General features: G+C 33.0%; 2 protein-coding genes across 2 annotated transcripts in view; one reads left to right on the top strand and one right to left on the bottom strand.

Annotated features, from left to right (window-relative positions):
• LOC124951481 (MICOS complex subunit Mic60) overlaps nt 1–20,734 on the bottom strand; it is a 26,603-nt gene extending 5,869 nt beyond the window's left edge. Inside the window, 16 exon segments of the mRNA XM_047499933.1 lie at nt 1,243–1,395; nt 12,966–13,194; nt 17,778–17,863; nt 17,866–17,928; nt 18,019–18,083; nt 18,085–18,150; nt 18,152–18,200; nt 18,203–18,426; nt 18,503–18,707; nt 18,844–18,960; nt 19,127–19,233; nt 19,310–19,522; nt 19,713–19,781; nt 20,157–20,242; nt 20,668–20,695; nt 20,697–20,734. Coding sequence (XP_047355889.1) covers nt 1,243–1,395; nt 12,966–13,194; nt 17,778–17,863; nt 17,866–17,928; nt 18,019–18,083; nt 18,085–18,150; nt 18,152–18,200; nt 18,203–18,426; nt 18,503–18,707; nt 18,844–18,960; nt 19,127–19,233; nt 19,310–19,522; nt 19,713–19,781; nt 20,157–20,242; nt 20,668–20,695; nt 20,697–20,719 — 1,783 coding nt within the window. The 5' untranslated portion in view covers nt 20,720–20,734.
• LOC124951480 (39S ribosomal protein L35, mitochondrial) lies at nt 20,689–22,437 on the top strand. The gene is made up of 4 exons (XM_047499932.1): nt 20,689–20,842; nt 21,201–21,360; nt 21,435–21,575; nt 21,700–22,437. Exons 1-4 carry the CDS (start codon nt 20,812–20,814, stop codon nt 21,929–21,931), a joined length of 564 nt encoding a protein of 187 aa, XP_047355888.1. The 5' UTR covers nt 20,689–20,811; the 3' UTR covers nt 21,932–22,437.

Genomic DNA, 22,437 nt, shown 5'->3' with positions numbered 1-22,437 from the left:
ATATATCGAAACATTTTATAATCCAACGAATGTGGATAGACTATTACTATAAAATGACCCAATAACCCATAAGCTTTTTATCGATACATTCGAAAAACCATAAGGAAACATAAAGAATGATTAAAGATTTTAACGATGTTCGATTGTATCATAATCGTTTCTTCCATTATATTTTGGTGCCATCGTAAACGTTTGAAGGACGACATGAAAATGGGGTTAAACTTGAAATATTAATGCGAACATACGTTTTCGTTTACTTAAGAGAGAAAATTCGAAATCAAGGAAAGTCACAAAACCGAAAATTCGAACGTGAACTGCAATAATAGTCAGCAATAGAAAAAAATAAAAGAAGAAGAAGCCTTAGACGAAAGCTAGGAAAAAGTGAACTAAGCGAAAGAAAACAAAGAGTATTAGAACTACAAAGATAAAGAATGCCTAAAGCCAAGCTCGTAATTCTTTTACACTAGGAAGCTACCGCCGGACGTTAACGATACCAAGACAAGATTTATGTTTACACCGAACATCTCGTTGGAAATAATACCAAGCAGCCAGACAAAAATGACTGTGTTATATCAAAAGGGTTTTAATGAAATTACATTCTTTCTCTTTCTATGGCCAACTTTAACATTCATTTATTTTCTCATCCAAGAAAAGCAAAACCATAGAAAAAAGTCTTTTTAAATCATCGAATATTCTTTCCTTTCCAATCTTATTAAAGTCATATCATACACTCGGATAAATAATATCATTTATCTTGTCTTGTTAGAAAAAATTTAAGTGTTAGATTCTAATTATCGAGTACGCTATTTCGAAACTTAGTCAATCATTATATCAGAGTATTATTATAATTATTAAACGATTTCATTCAATATGGAATACTTTAGGAAAAAGTATCGACGGTGAATACTGTATCTAATTAATTTATGTGAAATGAATTTGTATAAAATTGAAAGTAATTTTAAACGAATTATTGTAATAACTTTACCCATTGTCAAATCGTCTTTTTAGAAACTTTTACTATAGATTTTAAGATAAGACTTTGCTCGAGACGATATTTTCTTTTGCTTTCCGAAATTTTTGAGTAAGATCATTGTCTTGTTCGAGTCGAATGAGAGGATGAGTAAGATGATAAATGGATCATTGTTAAATACAAATTAAATTGTCGTTGTTATCCATAATGTGAAAATAAGATTCGAACAAGTAGATTTGAGAGAAGTTTTAAATTAAAATGAAACTTCTTACATGCTGCGTTAGCAATGGCCTTAATTTCAGGTTCCAGAGGCCTTATGGTAGGTTCACTCGAGGATGACGTGACCTTCACCGCTCTGGCTAATGCCATACAAGCTGACCAAAGGAGCTGAGCATTCGAAGCTCCTTTTTCCTCCTCAATACGTGCTATAACAAAAGAAAAAAAACAGTTTTACTTTAATTAAGATTAATTAGTACAATACAAAAAAAAATAATTTCGGAAGGACTTTATTTATTTACTTTACATGAATTACATTTATTTCTGTTTAACATTTCTATTTAACGTTTCATATAAGTAAAATATCGATTATGAAAAAATATTACATTAGTTATTGTTGTCTTTCAAATGTATTTGCTTAAAGCCAGATGACCTATGTATGTATATATATATATATATATGTATGTACGTGTGTATATATGTATTTATGATTGAGTATGAGTATATTTTATAATACTTGATTCTTACATAAAAGTTATCTTTCTAACGACGTAAGAAAAGTTACGGAAAAAGATAGAAGTACTATTGTCGAAGATTTAGTAATAAATTCGTTTGACGTAGTGACAAAGAGCGTCCACGAAAACGAAAATAAATAACATCCCGTCGACCGGTAGGACAAACTTTGCAAAGTTTGTTCTGGCGATTTATTGATACTCGAATAATGCGCCATGTTGAAGCTGTTTTGCGTGAAGAGTAACGAGAATGGTTATTACGTAAAAGTGGATCGAAACTATGTCGATTTACTAAAATTTCCTCATTACAAGAGATGAGACAAATACATGCGGGCTCTCTCTCCACCTTCCCCCTTTCCTCTCTCTCTCTCTCTCTCTCTCTCTCTCTCTCTCTCTCTCTCTGTGTGTTTGTTTCGACAATAAATACAAACAATTTTCAAAACATTCCTTTGTTTTATTCGACGTTACTTAACGAGTTGTCGCTTTTGATTCGAATGGCAGCAATAACCGTCGAACGAATCGAATCGAATTAAATTCTTTTTGTGAAACAAACAACTATTATTCTGCCTATTTTATATTTCTGTTGATATATATATATATCAACAGAAATATATATATATATATATATATATATATATATATATATGTATGTATGTATGTAAATATGTATGTACACATATATAGATATCATAAATCATGAGGACGATTCGTCAACGTGTGACGTACGGAATAATCAAAAGGTTGGGAAAAGCCTGCCAAGTATCGGAAATACGATCAAGCATTTATTACGCGTAATTACGGATCGTTAGATCACGTGCGTGTAATTAAAGCCGATAATTAAATAAGGATTATATATTTGAACCAATGAAGTACCCGAGAATGAAAATTCATGTGTTTACAGGAGATAAATAAACGGATGTTCTTATTTTGGAAAAAGCATTTGATAATACAAATTATATATAGACCATTGTATCAAATTTTTTTATATAATAAGAAACAATAATCAAATACGTTCGAATTAAACAAAATATAAAAAAACACAAGCGAAAAACAGAAAAAACAGAGATAAAAAGAGAGAAAAGTGATGAGAAATACATAGAATCACGAACGATGGATTTAAAAGGGGTCAATGGGATGCAAAGTTTGGCGAAAAGCTTGGATAGTTCCGACAGACAAAGCTCGTTCTATGCCAGACTAACACGTACGCAAGCACGCACGTATGCACCAAAATAAGGTTTGGTGAGGGTTAAAATCAGTGAGAGATTACGCCGGCAAGCCGCGATATGTTGGCCGCGTAACGTTTTACGTTCGAAAAGCTTTGTGAATTTGTGATGCCAATACGAAAAAAAGAGCGGCAGGAGAGAGAGACAGAGAGATAGAAAAAGGGAGAAAGAAATAGAAAAACATGAAAACAGGGAAAAAGGGAAATAGTGTCCCTCGAGTTTTCTCGCTCTGTCGCGTTTCCTCTCTCTCTCTCTCTCTCTCTCTCTCTCTCTCTCTCTCTCTCTCTCTCTCTCTCTCTCTATTTTTCTATCATAGAAACGCACGATCGTATTCTTTCGTCCTTGGAACGGAACGAGGCTCTACGGCCAGTTTTCGAAACATTTCGCGATCGACAAGCGTAACGATGCGGTCGACGCTTGACAAAAGGACCCATTGCACGCACCCCAAACGTAAATCGATTTCCCCCTTCGACATACAATCTATTTATTCCCTTTTTCCACCTACTCTCTCTCTCTCTCCCTCTCTTTCTCTTTCAGTCGCTGTAGTGGTAGCAACGAAAAAACACTTAAACGCTCGCGAAATAAACGATTGCTCCAAAAAGAATTCGAACGAAATTTGTCTCAATCGGAATTTGAAATTTTACGATAAAGATTTTTGGAAAATAAAATAACCAAGCTTTGTCACTCTTCTATTTCTTTCTCTTTTCGTTTTCTTTTTTTCGGTTCGATTAGAAATTAGATCGCATGAGTTTATTTATTAATGTTTATCGATTGGAAACAAGTTTGTACGATTGAGAATATCTGAAAGATCGATTTGTAGGAATAGAAAGGAAAAAGTATCGAGGACAGAAACTAAGAGAGGTGAGTGGAAAAATTTCGAAATGGGATGTTAAGTGGTGAAATGACATGACGTCCAATAAATATCCCTTTTCGTCCCTACTTGTTAACGTGTATCAAGTTTCAACATACACGTATACAAATACATAGATATTAAAACAAGAAAAAAAAAAAAGAAAAGAAAAAATACGAGTATATTCGTATCAACGCTTAAGTAAAATATCATTTTTTAAAAAAGGATTGAGAGAAACTGTATCTGGATTTTTGAATGTATCGATAACTATATTACTTTTTTATTTTTAGATACTTGTTTACTTGTAATAACAAATATGTGCTTATGTTACATATATAAAGCTATCAATCTCTTCCGTGAGTCACGTAGTATTCTCTAACTATATATATATAAAAAATATATATGTATATCTATCTCAACTATATATGTATTTCATCTCAATTTTATCGTAACATTGTGTACTAAAGAAAAAAGTAGAAGCAGTCATATTTGTTTGACATATTGGACGAAAGATGGAAACGAAGAAACGGACATTATCGTGTAAACGGATATCCTACTAAAAGCTTCCGTCCGTTTTACCCTTCTTTCTCAAGACGACGAAATCCCATCTCCATCAACGGTTCTAAAGAAAAGTAAGAGAGAGAAAAAAAACGAGTTTTGTATCAAATCTAAGAGCATTTTATGTTACGTTCTTCCTAAAGAGATCTCAACGCGTTGTCAATCTGACAAGTCTATCCATTAGTATATAAAGATTATTACATACGAATATTTATTAATATCATTTACACATACATATATATCTATACATATTTATAAATAAATAGGATAAGTGTAATATTATATATATATATATATATATATATATATATATATATTCATTACAGTTTTACTATTCGATTTAAGTCATGTATACGATATAAACCGTATAATTTTTCCTCGTAAATAAAAAAAGGATTTTTTCGTTCAATTTAAAGGTCTAATCTCACGAGAACGGTCTCGATGAAAAATCAAATGAACGAACGATAAGAATAAAGAAACAAAAAATTATAGTCACTGTCCATTTGCTGAGATAGAACAAAAGCACATGCGAATTATCACAGAAAAAAAGAGAGATAGAGAGGGGAAAGAGAGAGAGAGAGAGGGAGAGAGAGAAGGGTTAGTGATCGTTAAAAAGAGGAGAGCGACAATTCCTTCGATATGGGCCAATCAATCGGGGCGCGTAGGCATCGCCAGAGTAGTGTTTGATTTTCCCTCGTTTTCAAGCGGATCAGCCATTATCCTCGTCGCGACGATTTATCCAAACGACTGTAAAAATTCCGACGGTGACGAGTGTCACGTACTATCCACGACGAATAAAAACTCTGGACGGCGCGGCGTCACTCTGTGCGAAAGAACGTAGAGAAATTTGATAAAAAATTAGAGAAGCGTGATTTCAGTACAATGATTTTAATTTTTGCATCTATTTTTTGCATTTATCGTATCTATTTCTATGGTAAGGAAAGAAGGAAGAATGAATGAACAGATTAATTTTAAACTAATTAAAAACAGTACGTAATTACATTATCGAATAATTAATGTAATAAGACAGAAAAAACAGAGTAAAAATATGAAAAATAGAAATGAATAAAAAAATATATCATAAAAGAAAGAATGAGAGAGAGAGATAGAGAGAGGGGAGAGAGGGAGAGAACGTAATATAAAAATTTTATATTCTTATAAATCATTTATATCTATCAAACTAATAACTGATTAAATCGATCGAACGATGAATTTAACGAAAGCGAATATCAACGAGAAATTAAATCTGTTTTGAAAAGTTTGAATAAAAATTTTACCGAGGTATATATATATATGTTTTATATACGTATAGATAGCATCGATACATATACAGTTTATCTACAAAACAGCATACCTAGCATGAGCCGCTGATCTATATATATATGTATATATATGTATATATATGTATATATATATGTATATATATATATATATGTACATATATATATATATATGTACCTCTCGTATATAAAGTTGCCCGTTTCAGCAAAATTTCGGCACAATGGGAGTATGTACCGGCTAACGTCAAATAAAAATACGCTCGCACTTTCGTATCTCTAAAATTCACGCGGATCCAAATCTCCCGCTTCGCTGTGCTTTTTTTGATTGGAGATCGAAACCAAAGTATTATTTGCGCGTCAAGCAACAGCGACGATATTCGTTGAGTTGCGATCAAATAAAATCGTTGATCTGCGATCAAATGGAATCATTCGTATAAATTTGTTTTCAAGTTAACGTTATATAATTTATACATACACACACAGATGGAATAGAATGATTGTCTCTTTGTTTGTTTTTGTTAACTTTTAAGCCCTATGATTGATCTAGACTAAATTTATGCTTAATGATTAATTGGAGAGATTTATACACAAATTAATACACCAATTTTAGTCCACTGTTGCAAATATATCTATTGATGGACAAATTGAAATGGTAATTATTTCCCTTTGATGTAACAGAAGAAACAAGAAAAACATCTCATTAATATGTTGTTTATTCAATCATTGAAAATTTAATAACAAAATTAAATTGATCTTACAGTTGCCTCATCTGAAATTATCTTACATTATTATATCATTTAACAGAGATAAATGATAAACCAAAAATATATCAAGAGATATATGATAAATTGGGCATATTGCGGTAATACATCCATGTATTTGATAACAGCACAAATTCATATATATACTATATGAATTCATAAATCATGCATCACTACGAATTAATTTTAATATGCTATTATTCGATTTTCATTTCTACAAATGAAATTCGATTAAAATAGAGATAGATGGATAGATAAATAGATCAAGGGAAATAGAAAAGATTATTTAAATTCTACGGAAAGTTCATTGGAGAAGAAATGAAAGGAAGTAATACTATCGAAAGAGGAAATGTAATCGGATAAAGAGTATCTCCAAAAAATCCAACAGTTACGTTCTTTTTGTACGGTTTAGTCTACACTCACCTACTGCAATAAACGATACGTTTGTCTCTATCTCTCTCTTTCTCACTCCTCTCTCTCTCTTTCTCTCTCTCTCTCTCTCTCTCTCTCTCTCTCCCTCTCTCTGTCTCTCTTTCTCTCTAGATATCTCTCTTTCCTTTCTTTTTATTTTTCATTCTTTTTCTTTCCGAAAGGGTATCGTACTTCACGAAACTTCGATGGACCAACTTAGCTTTTCTCCCGTGATCTCCGATGGAATGATCGGTATCTCTTGAGAAGTAGACAAAAAATTCACCCAGAGAATTTCCACGATCGAAAGAAAAAAATTAAATGAGTTTCCTTCCGCAGATAAACCGAGTTCATGTCTATTTCTGAATAGTGAATTCTCCAAAGTACTTTATGTGGACTGTCGTATATCGACATTAAGAATAAAAATTATGGGACAAGAATATGGAAAAAAGAATAAACAAAGAAAAATATGAAATAGATTGAAAAAAAAAAGTTTTCTCATCTTACTTAAAAAAATCGACATAAAGAAATCGTATTATTGCTTTTGCAATTAATTATGATAATAATGCATATAATATGGGACAAATATTAGATATACCGATAAAATATAATTTTTTCAGATACTTTAAAAATTTCTGAAGACGAATAAAATGGCTTCTAAACACAAGTTTTGCTGATCGGTAAGTTATAAGCTAGTCTGACGAATGAAGTACCATTACTAGTTATCGAGAATGGTCTACACGACACCGACACTCGAAATTATAACGAGTGCCGTCGATGGGCATCGATAAATGATATATACTGTTACGAAGCGTACTCGAAAATGCCAATGACACGGGTGCACATTGCGGCGACCTTCGGCATAGAAACGTGATTCATTAAAAATTTACGAAGTCATAAATCATAAAGAAACAGCTCGAAAGCAAGTGACGCCGCTAGTGGTAAAGAATAACGAGAGAATACTCGGAGTTTCTACCAATTTCCCATCGTAATTCTTTTTATACAGGTATATATCTCTCTCTTTCTCTCTTTCACGATACTTATGGACATCAGTAATATTTACAAGTCGATCTACAATCCCAGAATGCCGGTTGCTCTTTTTTTCTTTTTTCGCGGTATCGGCTGCGCATAAATCTTGTTAAGAGTTTTTAAGTACTTACGAGGGAGAGAGTCTTAAAACTAAAAAAGATGACATAAACTCGATGAAAAAACGAGAAAAAGAGAGAGAGAGAGAGAGAAAGAGAAAGAGAGAGAGAGAGAGAGAAAGAGAAAGAGAGAGAGAGAGAGAGAGAGAAAGAGAAAGAGAGAGAGAGAGAGAGAGAAAGAGAGAGAGAGAGAGAGACGTAGACGAAACAACGTAAACGAAATTTGACAAGCAAATAAATCCAAATGATCCTCGAAATCCGTAAACCGAGGTACTCTTAATCAACTTCTTTCGATTTTTTCACTTTGAGTCAATCCAAAACGTCAAGAAAGTACAAAGAGGAAGGTGAAAAGAGAAAGAATGAGAGAGAGAGAGAGAGAAAGAGAGAGAGAGAGAGAGAGAGAGAGAGAAGGGGAGAAAAGCTGCTAAGGACAAGAATTTCATATCCCCAAGAGAGGACTTGTCAACGTGATCTTACGTACTGCTAGGGTATGTAATAAACTTTGCCACAAGTTCCAAGAGAATTATCCGAATATTCGAAAACTTTCAGCCAAGAATCGAAGGTGGAACGATCAAATCTGCGCCACAATATCGCGATCTTTCACTAACACACCGACAGTGAGTTACTTATACGGTTGTCTCCGCGACAAACTGCTTTCCAATTCGTTAAGTTTTCGAGGAGCATTGAAAATGAAGTGATAAACTCGTTTTTGCCCCAAGACAAATTATCTCTAACTTACTCATATTGTTACCGTATTTTTGATGAGCGATGGAAACTTTCAAACAAAAATTACAACACACTTTTTGAGTAACTAAACGATTTATAATAGGATAATAGATTTATTATTAAAGGGAAAGAAACTTTTTCAAAAAACTAATTCATTTGACAAAAAGTATGATTTCTCATGATTCCGTTATTTATTCAATCAGTAGTTCAGTACCAACTGGTTATTCTTTTTACTCGAATATTTCTCGCTTGGTTTTCTTGAGTTTTCCACTAGGCTGCCGCTTTCATTGTCATCATTGACCCGTAATTCCAGAAACCTGTCACTAACACAAGAGAAAGAGAGAGAGAGAGAGAGAGAGAGAGAGAGAGAGAGAGAGAGAGAGAGAAGACAGCAGCTTTGTTCGATAACATATTTCGTTGATCACAATTGCTAAACCAGCACCCTACTTTCTTACTGTCACCATTGTTATTGTTATTTTTGGATATAAAGAGAAAAAGAGAAAGAAAAGAAATCTATCAATTTAATTTTGGCCATTTTTCAGCTCCCTTCACAACATTGTAAAAGCAAGAAAATAATTTCACCATGTTTCCATGTTTCCATCTCAACAACACTTTAGAAAAATAAATAACTCGAGTTATAATTGACAACGCGCGCTGTATATATTAGCTTTTCGTCGTCGGGCTTGTAAAATCGTGAATCGACGATTTGTGCTGCTTTATCACTCCTTTCTCTTTTTTTCCTTCTCTCTCTCTCTCTCTCTCTCTCTCTCTCTCTCTCTCTCTCTCTCTCTCTCTTTCTCTCTTTATGTATCTCTATATATCTATCTATTTCGTTCTATTCGTGTTCCTCCGCGTTCGCCTTTGTCCCTTTATCTGGTTCAAACTATCGAGGGAACTATAAATTTGGAGCTTGCTATTTGGTAAGACCACCCCTGGGTGCCACTATTACGTATATCGTCTCTTTGCGAATATATTGCTTACGTTTTTATCATTACGTCCAGAGAACCCCAACACTCATTTACGAGTTAACCTGATGTGTGTATATATATATCTCGTTAATAGGGGATTTAAACAACTCCAAGTTACACCATTAATTTTACTACCTTCTATTTTTCTTTCTGGTGAATGTTAACTCATTTACAATTTCATATCTCTCATTAATCGTCGTTATTCGTCAAAACATGAACGGAAATGATGAATCGAAGATCATTAAAACCTGTAATGATTTCGGAATAATTCGCGTCAATGGCCACGTCACGTTCCATCGATGAACGACGAAGTAGTAGCTATCGGGCATTAGTCAAGCGATTTCAAATATTTCCAATAGATATCGAAAAGTCAATCGAAATATCTTGATAAACATTCTACACATATCATAAATCATTTAAAATTATTATTCGAAATAATTTTAACACTAAGTTCGTTATACAATTGATTTTTGTTGAAAATATGCGAAATTTCTTTATTTTCCTATCATGATAGGAGTTCATCAATTTATTATAATTCTAATCTTAACTACTGGTAACAAAAATGGCATAAAATATGTGATGTCGTTCTTGTGAAGTGAAACAAAGTTCTGTCTCTCAGTTTTATTTATCAAAATCTCTCTCTCTCTCTCTCTCTCTCTCTCTCTCTTTCTCTCTCCCTCTCTCTCTCTCTCTCCCTCTCTCTCTCTCTCTCTCTCTCTTCATTTACTATTTTCTCTCATATTGAAGTATCTTTCGCAAGAAGAATAAAAAAAAATTTGTTATCTCGGTCAATTCTCTTTTCGTTATCAACGTCGTTCTCCTCTACTTATTCTCTTAGATGTACACTTACCTTTCTTCTTCTCTTTTACTATCCACACTCTTTTCCCGAAGGAATCCGGAGATCTGTACTTAACTAACTTCTAGCCACGACCTCGTTTGCGCAAACATCTTTTTCAATCGTTAAATAAAGTGAGGCCATTCTTCAAATTAAATAAAAACATCTAGCTGTGAGCTTAAATATTATTATATCTTGAGTACGTTGTATGTTTCTTTCTCCGATAACTAGTCATTTCTTTCTTTTTTGTTTTCTCTTTGGTTCTTTTTTTTCTGTCCTTTTTATTATCTTCCGTTCAGCATTCATTCAGAAAGAAAGATAGTGATAATATGACTATGTGGGAATGAGGATAAGAAAAACATTCGCATCGATGAGAAGAAAAAGTGAAAGAAGATTAAACCTAGATAAAATAAATACGATGCATGAATCTCTCTCTCTTTCTTTCTTTCTCTCATTCTCTCTCTCTCTCTCTTTGATTTATATAAACAGAAAAAGTGAGAGAAAGAGAAAGAAAGACGAAAATCGAGATAAAAAATCATGAACATAGTTTTTACAATTGCAAATCTTATTTTAGACGAACTATGTAATATAAAATGAAGTTTTCTAAAACGTATGACGCAAGCCGAGCAGATAATTACACCAGAGAATAATTCCCATTACGAGCTGTTTTTTCGGCTAGAAGGGAAAAGATGAAAAGATTGGTAATGGTGAAATGGTAATGGTGCTTGCTCACAAAAAAAAGCAGAAAAGAAAAAAAAAAGAAAAAAAAAAAAATGATGATTAACTTGCTCGTAAATCTTCGTCTACGTTTATCTCGCCATTTAATCAGCCACTAAGGTATTTCAACATTTCCTTCCGCCATCGTAGCCACAGCCGGATATGATAATAGTAGTAAAAGGAGGAGGAGGAAGAAAAGGCGGTAGCTGGGAAAGTTAAGTTTATGATGAAGAACGATCGAACGTAATCGCGATTAAATCGAGCGTTTGTTTCTACGAATAATAACTACAGTAACAAATAAATCTCGTATTTCTGCGTTAATTTGTTACTCGAATTTGAGATAAAATAAAAAAATACAAGGAAATTATAAGGAATGAAATGAAATAATAGAAAAGAAAAGATGAATATCAAGGAGAGGAAGGGAAATTCGTAAAAAAATTCTGAAGAAAAATAGACACAATGTTCACCTCAAAACTATCATCTACGATTATGAGCTTTAATCTTCTCTAACAGGTCGAAGGTGATAAAGTCATTGCCGGCAAAATTGTCGACGCTGTTATTGAGCCCGACTTAAGCTAATCCGTATTATTTAAGCTTCGATTGGGCGATCCCGAGCTAATGAAACTAACAAGACAAACGGGAAACGAAAGATGCTAGGAAGAAGCTGAAAAAGCGTGACATCAGAACGAGAGAGAAAGAGAGAAAGAGAGAGAGAGGGAGCCAAAAGAGAGAGAAAGAGAAAGAGAATGCGGTCGAATTATTCTATCTCTGTTTTTCTGTTTCTCCTTTTTTCTCTTGACGCCAATGTCACACGTTACAATACTTACGGCGCCTTTTTGTCGTTGTAATTAAGCGCCACGATAGGATATAATGGAAAAACGCGACAAAGGAAAAAGCATCACGTCGTCCTTGTTTCCCAATTCAGCACGTAGATTTTACTCATTGCATACGGACAAAAGGATATTCCCTTTCGGACATTTACTTACCACCAAGGATAGTGGATTAGAGAGAAGCTTTCAAGCTTCGTCGGATGACGACGTGCAAGCGAGTTTTCGCCGAGTTTTATCGGACAAGCGTTCCCAATTCGATCCTTCTTTTCTATCCTCTCCTTCTCATCCCTTTTTTATATCTGTTTTTCTCATTCACATAGATAATTCATTTTTTCTTTCTTTTTTGTTTTTTGGTCTTTTTCAATAAACTTTCCCGTATGGATTAAAGGAGATTAATCAAATTTTATAAGAACGATTAAACGATGGAACCAAGTGAAATTTTGTATGAATATATTATAAAAATAAAACCATGTAAATAAAAATTCACTTTGACTATCGGTAAACATTATCTTTCTCTTCCCCTCTCCCCCTCTCCATCACTCTTCAGAGCTATCCATTTACGAAATTATCGTTGACAAAGTGCACTCTCGTATTCGATACATGTTACGTAATTCCGTAGACGAATCGTATGTCTATGAGACCAATTTTGATATTCGATGACATCACTACACGGACATCAAGAGAATAATATCGAAATATGTATGTACGTGAAAATATTGTTGTGTGTGTAGCGGAATGATATATGAACATGATATAATTGGATAGATGATAACGATTAAAAGCAATATCAGTTACAATATTATTGGTATTATATCGAAAATGGTTTTTCCTTTTACTCTTTTCTTCTTTTATAAGGTTAATCACTACATCTTCGGAAGATGTCAATAAATAACAGTAGCTTATGTCGAGTAAATAAGAAAAGAGGATTATCCAATTCGAAAGAAAATATATCATGAAAGTTCTCACCTTTAAGGGCAGCTTCCAAACCACGTAACCTGCCAACGATCGGAGCTTGCTGAGCCTTGTACTTCATCGATTCTTCTTCAGACTGTTCGCTGAGAGCACGTTCCATCGCTCTGGTCATTTCCTTCTCTTTAACCAAAAGAGCTTCTTTCAAATGATCCGCATGAATCTGTGAGTGTAACTTTAGCTGTCGTCTTAGCTCCTCGTCGAATTTTTGCTGTTCCTCCAATAGCTAAAAAAGAACAGATGTTGTTGATCGGACCGTTAAAATCAGACATTTTTTAAAGTGAAATTTTAGGATTAGCTCGACCGATAAAAATGATATAATATAACAAGTATCGATATACTTAAGTTCAAATGTCTGTGATAAACATGGAAGCAAATATTGCTTTTAAGGATTTCTTTCGAAAGACACGGAAAGACAATCTACGAAAGGAGAATCTTCAAATACACACACACACACACACACACACACACACACACATACACATACACACGTATGTACGTACATACGTATATAAAGGACAGTATGTCAGTCAAGTGTCGAAGCGTAATGAGACTTTGATTAATTACCCGCACTTAAGGTTTAGTTCAAGTCGCCCTGATTGGGAAGTGACCCAAGTCTCGAAGGTTTGATCTGTCTCCCCACTCTCTCTTACTCTCTCCCTTATTCTCTCTTATATACACATACATGTTACTGCCTATTTTCACGATCTCCGACTCTCTTGAATTCTCTCTCAGGGCATGTCGTCTTCTGCCTGACGTATTTTGTATGCTCAACGCCTACGAATCCTTGTTCCTGAATCCAGGACTAGCGTGCGAGAGCCACTGGCACTTCGCCTCTATGTGAAGAGACGCTGTGTCAATAATTAACGCACCACTGATCCGACAAGCCGTTGTGTGTAGCCAAGTGAACAATGCTCCAAGCAAGACAGAGATGGATAGATAGATAGATAAAAAAAGAGAGAGAGAGTGTGTGTGAGAGAGAGAGTGTGCGAGAAAGAGAGAGAGAGAGAGAGAGATAAAGAGAAGATTCGCGGCTTTCCGTAGCCGTCGATCCATCGAATGATTTAACGATTCTGTCTCTCTCATCGAACATCTACTATATACTATACCAACGTTATGTTTCATCCTAAATCCCTGCGGACAAGCGAACACGAAAGCGCATGCCAAGACTTCTTTTGAAATTTTAACGTGACAATTTATAACCATTATATACTCTAACGGGCACTGGAAGGCGCAATCTTAAATATTTCCCGATACATGCAATTCTCGGACTCCTTCAATATTTAAGATCGCTGACCTTTATCTACTCCGTACTATCTTCTCATTTCTACTGTTCATTGTACTTCCGTACTGTCTCTCTTACCAGAGAGAAAGAGAGAAAGAGAGAGAGAGAGAGAGAGAGAGAGAGAGAGAGAGAGAGAGAGAGAAATTATTAATATGATTCATTTTAGGTAAAATTAAGGGCAAAAATAGGACTTGTTAATATATATGTATGTATATAAAATTATATAAATATCACAAGAGAATCATTATCGAAGGTTGAATAGGTCAGAAGATTGAAGATATTAATTATTTCGTTCCATTTGTAATTATTCATATATCTTGGTATTCGATAAGTTGGAAACTAATGACATAAAAAGTTTAATACTGCATTATATAGTATGGATATTTTTTGACAAAAGAATTTATTAAAAATGTCATGGAAAAAGGTTCACTATCTATCACAGTATAATTATTTTTCGTTTTATAGCAACATAATAAATAACTATATACGATATGTTCGAAAACTCGTAAATTGTTAGACCAAAAATATGTGAAAATATGATTTGACGAACATATTACTTCTGTTTCGATTGATCGTTAAAGTGGTTCGCCTTGCGGTAGGGCGATTTACGTTTCCTTTTCTTTTAGCGATTTCATTCCTAGAGAATAGAACTATTTCGAGATGTTTCATCAACCGTATCGGTTCTGTGGATATTGGATTTCACGAGAACGAAGTTCCGGCGCGTACTCGAATATCGTAATTTTTCAAGATGTCGATCGTTAAACGATCGATTTTCCACAAAATGGTCTGCCATTCGAGCGAATGCCATTCGATATTGGAAGATAGTATCATCGAACGATGTCAATGATGATATCACCATTGATATCATCCATTATCCTTTTTGCATATCCTCGAAAACCGAATAACTTTTCTAAATGTTTTCGAAGATACATGAAAAAGTATACGATAAAATACAAAGAAGTTTCTCGATTTTTCCTTCTTCCCATATCGATTTGATTGGTAAAGTTTAATAAGATGATCGAAAGTTGAAACACATCGTTTAGATACACAGTATACCATGGTCTATCACGAATATCAGAAATTGTACAATAGTATCAACGAAATCGTTTTTCGTTCACTCGAAAAATTTCGTTTTTGTTTCGCTTGGGGACAAAGTTCGAAACGAATTCTTGCCGCAAGACAAATCTACGTTGCTCTTTTCCGTATCGAATAACAATTGTTTACGTCTCGAAAACAAAGTTATAAAGCACAAAAATCGTTCGAAAAATCAAAAAAAAAAAGAACAAAAAAATTAGAAATATATTATTATTAAATGTTTCAATCAGAAACGTACTTTTGCTATTAATTCTAAGTGAGAAAGAAATTAATAGCAATGTTGATAATTTTTTAATAAAAATGAACAACATTTTATAACTCGTCGATAATTATGTTCGTGATAAAGCAAGAAACTTTATGCTCCTTACGATAGACAACCCTTTCATAGAAGCATATAACAAAGCATGTACGTACAGGGGCTTAGAAAAGTATTTCTTATAGTCAACATCCATGACCATAATTATCGATGAAATATGAGCGTTACCTATTTTTATGCAAGATCGTCAACATTCACATAATAATAATCCAACAATTTCATGTTAGTCATTAAACTTATTTGAAGATAATCGAAACTTACTTCGTTGTAGGTCAAAATTACTTCAAAGATTAAAATGAAACTTGTTATTTTTTTTCGTCAATATCTTAAGTATAACCATCATATATCCGCCGTTAAAAAACAAAAATACTGTTTCTCCAAATAAACGTATAAGTAAGCAAATGCACGTTAAGACGATTTGTCGTTTATCGAGTCGATCGATCGGAGTATTTTCTATATTTTTAAAAAAACCTAAACGTGTAACCATCGGACGAGATCAAGCTTGCATTAAAAAGTTGGAAAGGCTTGGCCCGGATAAGAAACTTTCGAGTTTTCAGAGTCAATCCGAAGCGGCGTGGAATAACGATTCTTTATTTCTTCTTTTTCTATCTTTTTTACCATTTTCTTTTTCTTCTTCTTCTACTTTTTCTTTGTTTTACAGTTTTCCGACTCTTAGATAATTTCGTCGACCCTCTTGTGCCACGTCAGCGCATAAATTTTCGAAACATAGCCAAGGGATTTGACGTCAGACCTTTTCGCTCACAAATAAAGTACGCTGAGTCGGACATCGAATCGATTATCCGAAAAATGTAGACCGATCGTTTTTCCAACAGAAAAATATTGTCACATTTATTTATTTACTGTGTTTAACGAACCATCCGACTTTTTTTTCCCTTTGATTGAATTTTCTCTTAAAAAAAAAAAAAAAAAAGAAAGAAAGAAAGAAAAAAAAAAAAAAAAAAAAAAAAAAGAGGATAAGAAATCGAGTGAAAATACCCTTCAAACAAAAAGTATACCAAGAAGTTACTTCTTTTAAACAAGAAGCTAAAAATACAAATTCGTAAAGTAGGAAGTACACATCATATCTTCCTTTAAAAAATTGAACAAGCATTCTAAGTGAAAAATACACAATTGGCGAGAAATCTGACGCAAGAAAAATAACCTAAAAGCATTGTTACTCTCAAATGGTTAGAAAAAATAGATATGAGAAAAAAAAGAGCAAAGAAAGGGAAGAAAATCCCTTTGAATAGAAGAATATCCGACGAGCCCTACTAGCTATGGTTAAAAACAAAAGAGAGGAGAGAGGAGAGAGAGAGAGAGAGAGAGAGAGAGAGAGAGAGAAAAGGAGAGAGAGAGAAAGAGAGAAAATGGGAGATAGTTCGTCAATCGGACCTCGAAGAGATTTATATCTCTTCTCACACACAAGAATGCATTGCATAGTACGGATGCAGAGTATGGAACGAATGGACAACAGTAAGTCATAGTGATTCTCTCGAAAGGGATATCTCGCCTAAACTATCCGTATAGACAGTACGGATATACCACGAGACTAGTCTAAAGAGATAATATTGCCTCCTGCTGCCGAAATATTGGCCATGTTCCAAATGGAAATAGATAAAAAGCCCGAAGGGAATAGTAGGCTCTCGCTCTCTCTCTCTCTCTCTCTCTCTCTCTCTCTCTCTCTCTCTCTCTCTCTCTTTCTCTCTCTCTTGAAGCACTACCATCCTCCTCTCAACATTTTTCCAACTCCTCTTTACGTTTTTTGAGTCAATGAATATATATATATATGTACTCATATATACACATAACCATATAGAATCGAGAGACACAGGTAATATCTTTATAACGCGTTACATATTATGAGTTTCCAATGTTATTAATCTTCGCTTATGATAATATCTACACCTACACTATTAAAATATGATAAACTTCCATCAAATACTCTCGATAATGTTATGATATCGATCATAGGATAATTAGCATAAACTGGGTTCGTGTTATAAATATTTGATCAAAGATCACAACAGCATCAGTGTTTAACGATCAATATCAACATCCTTTGAAATTTTTTATTATTCTTAAGATAGATTAATATAATGAAAAAAGAAACTACCTTCTTACGAATTCTTTCCTCGAGAATACGTTTTTCTCTTTCAATTTCTAGGCATACTAATTCATTTAATTTCTCATCCGTACATCTTCCTTTGATGCTTTTAGGCAAGCTTTTACTTTGGCAGTATGAATTGTCTGTAATAGAAAATACACTGGTACGTTAATTTTCGTAAAAATAATTCTAATAATACTAATCAGATATTTATTTCCATTCATAACTATCCATATCATTTGATATTTACCTGTAGTTGTTGCTAATTTCTTTTGAAGATAAATCACTGTATTGTACATGTGTAAACGAAAAGATCAATGCATCCTCCTTGACGGAAAATTTCTTTCTTGGAATATTTATACTAGGGAATAAAATGTTAATTCTCCTCAAATTTCTCTCGAGCCGCTCTCACTTGTTTCCAATAACGTTCAGTATATTTCCATGTTCCAACTCATCTTCGAATTTCTGTTTGACATCGTCAAGATCATCCAACACTTTTTTGATATTTCTCCTTGCCGCAGTTTTCACATGAGCTGGTGCATCAAATTTGGGCTCATCGATCAAATAATACATTTGCTTGAGCGAATCTAAGACTTTAGTAGCATGTTCCTCTGCTTCACGCAATGCTTCTTCTCTTTTTTCCGTGGCTTCTTTTAATCTATAATAAATTGTATTGGTTAAAAAAGTAATTCTATTATTTATAAAACCATATTTTGTGCAATTTAAAAGTATACCTCTTCCAAATGCTAGAGGGTACCGATGTATCGACACTTTCTACTACTTTAATTACATCACGATTGTAATCCTGTAATGCACATATTGCTGTCTTATAAGCAGCAATAGCTTTAGCCGCAGTTTGGCCACAAAATGTTTCCAACTCGACGAGATTTTCCGGCATTAATTCTTTTGGTATTTCTTTAGATGCTGGCTTTTCAGTAACTGTGTAATACATAAATTATTTAATTAATATAATAAGTACATATCAATTAATTGTTACAAGTTTACGATAAAGTATGATTATGAATTAAATATTATAATCTAAATAATAAAAAAAAATAAATAAATAAAAGCATACCGCCTTGAATTTCTTCTTGATTTTCTTTAGTTTCTTTGCTTACTCGAATTTCAGCATAAGGTTCTTTAGTAGATGATTCCTTCTTGTTTATCAGTTCTACAAAAGCTGATTTTGGAGCTATAGTATACACATGAACTTGTTAAATGTTAGTAAGTAAACTTTAAGATATAAAGAGCTTATTAATTTTTGTATAATTATAAATGCTTTATATGATAACGCAGGAAGGGAAAATGGGAAAGATCGATTGTAAATTAATTTGTTACGGATAAGGTTCTAAGCTCACGTTTATAATCTTCAAACTTCGTGCAATCTAATAATTTTCGATTAACCTGACCTGATTCTTCTTTTTCCGATGTACCCTTGTAGAAAATGGAAGTTATATTTGATATTCTAGAAAAAATACATAAACGTTAATATTGTTTGACAATTATTAAATTATATCTAAGGAAAACTTTTCCTAACTTACTTCTCCTTCAGAGCATCTAAACGTGTAAGGATTAACTCTAAATAATTAGAGTCTTCCTGAAAGATGATTCGTATTGTTTTATCCGTTCCTGGTATCCATCCTTCTAATGTCGCTCGAAAGTCTGGATTAGTTTTTGCAAAAGCCAATACACCTATGGTCCCAATAGTTAAGGCTCCTAAAGCTACCAATGTACCGGAACTTCTGCTCTTCTCGCTTCCATCAAAAACAGATGTATAAATTTTATTTTGTAACTGAATAAAAATACATATCAAATCAAAATCAAATAAAAATCATATTTCTGCCATGCATCTTCTCATTAATCATTGATATAACATTTACTATACAATCATACAGATATAACCTATCTATAAGGTTTAACTTCAGCATTCATAAATTTAAATACCTTCTCTTGGAATCGGTTGAATACTTATGTCCAGAAAGTCTGGACGTAAGTTTAACATCCTTGCAAAACCTAAAAAAAAGCTATAACATTATAACATGTTCTTCTATTATATATTAGTGAAATACATATTTTATTTGTTTTTTATGCTTATATACTCTGATATGAACTTGCTTTGAAAAGTTATCACAATTATCATATTAAACTTTGTACCTACGAATGGTAATCTATTTAAACATAACCTTACCTGTCTATACGATATGTTCTACATATTAAATGAATTAATAATTAAGAAAATAACTTCCATATGATAAAATAAAATGTAAGAAAAATTTGTAAGAGAATTTCAAATCATAAACGCTATACATATAAAGAATCATAGATAAAATCTTTTGATAGATTTTAATCAAACTTATTTAAACTTGTCATAACAGAATTTTTTCTTACTTTCCCTCCGGTTCACACTTGACACGAGCACGCGTTTCGTAGTACCTGGCAGTTAGATACAGTCTAGAGTAACCGTGTTTTTTTACCTAAAAGGTCAAGCGTATGTCAAGTCAATGTTCCCAGAATTATATAAGATTCCTAATTTTAAGCCATCTTGTCACACGAGGTACACAACCTTGATCTTATTCGTTACAATAATCACTGACAACTCGTGTAATTGTCTTCATTCATAATTTCCAAGTAATGTGCAAAGAATACGCATCCTTCCAATCCTCAAAAAAGCAAACGAATTTGATAGAGAAATAAGAAAAATTTAAATAAAAGATCAATGACTAAGAAAATGTTGTTTTCCAATCATTCTCTTTCTCTCTCATTCTCTTTCTTTACCTCTCTCCCTTTCTCTCTTTTTGTCTCTGTCCTGTTTTTAACCACAAAAAGAGAATTCTTTTCTAAGTAATGTCAAATAAAGAAATCGTATGACAGAAGACTATTTTTCTTATAGCACTACCACTTTACGTACCCCATTTAGACCGTGCACGAAATTTGAGTCCAATTCGAAACATCTTTTTCGGGTTGGCCGGTCAGGCAGCCGAAGGAAAAGAGGGAACGATGGTACAAAACAGCTGGCCACTGAACGGAACTACGCGAAAGAAGAATGTTGCGCGTTATTAGCGCTGCAGTTCGAGGTACGCTTTATTAAGGATATTTCTATATCGATAATATTTTCTCTCATTACGACTATTTGTCATACGTTCTCGTTCTTACGCATAATTTCAAACACCTCTGTCCTTTTCTAAATTGCCTCTTTGAAAATATTATTTCGGAATACTTTTAGGTTAGATTTTATAATGGAGCGGAACGATCACATAACATTCTTAACAGAAGGAACAGTCCACTCGTAGTTTATCTGTTTCGTCTTATCGTGTATTTATTTTTTTTCTTCTATTTTTGAATTTCATTCGAATGTCTCACTTTACTCGTAATTTTGATGTAAATCTTATTTTGTAATCGTTAATAATTTACTATTCATTTTTTATATTTCAGGCATCGTGTCACATGCGACTGTAGGAAATGTTGGTACTCTTCTACTCAAAGAATATCCGAAACTTATTACAAATATTACCCAAAATAGATCCTCCTCTTTTTTATATACGCAGACATGGTTTAATATAAATAGAGTAAAAGAGAAATCATCGATTGATAGGTACATGATAGCCATCTTTTATATTTAGAATTGTACATGAGATATTTTACATTTTAAAATTATAATTTTTACAGTGCAGTAATGCCACATGGAAATATTATCTCTGTGCAAGATACATTAATTACTCCAAAAAGGACCTTAACAAAGTTTTCTTTGAAGAAAGGAAAGAGGAAGACTGTTAAAACAGTTATCAAAAGATTTTATAGGCTAAATTGGTAAAACTGTTAAGCTTTAAGTCTAAAGAATATATATCTTGTAGATATAATATTAATGCCATACAGAGAATGAATATGATATAGTTTTAAGTGATCATACATTTAATGATATTTATTTTCATAGGGGTATATGGATAAGAAGATATGTTGCACATGACAAACATATGTGGAGAAAAACAGAAGGTAGAAAGCGCAGATTACGTCAGCATATTTTCATTAATGGTACACAGTCTTGGTTACTTGATACAATGGTAACCAAGTATTGGAGACGACCAAAATTCTATGTCGATGATCCTTACAATCCATATCACAAAAGAGAAGAATTCAGAATAACACGAAAAAAACCTTTAGATTAAATTATTTATTTTAGACTTATTGGATATTAAATCAATTCTGATTTATCTTATAAAATATTATAGAATATGTTACAGAAAAAAAGAGATTATATCAAAAGCAAATCATTAAAATATTTTCATATTGACAAAAGTCAGCAAAAACTGACTTTTGTCAATTCCCAAAGACGTTGAACATTTAAAAAAAAAAATAAGTTTACAAAATATCACAAGATGGCGATAGTAACAAAAATCCAATCTCACAATTTATGAATTTATATTGTTTCTTACTATATACGAATACTATATACGAATTTGCCTAAATTTGATTAGTCACTCATAGTTTATACAATTTAATCGATTTAAGAGAAAGATAATCTTTCCACATAATTTAATACTAATATCAATAATATGTAACAGTTCATCAGTAATACGTAACATATTAAAATTTATCCACATATTCAACAATAATCTTGCGAATAGAAAGTTATACGAGATTGTTCCTAAATAAAAGAAAAAAGGTGTATGAA

This window comes from Vespa velutina, chromosome 9 (assembly GCF_912470025.1).
Source record: "Vespa velutina chromosome 9, iVesVel2.1, whole genome shotgun sequence".
Taxonomy (NCBI): domain Eukaryota; kingdom Metazoa; phylum Arthropoda; class Insecta; order Hymenoptera; family Vespidae; genus Vespa; species Vespa velutina.
Note: the sequence above shows the minus strand (reverse complement) of the source record. Positions and strands in the feature narration are given on the sequence as shown.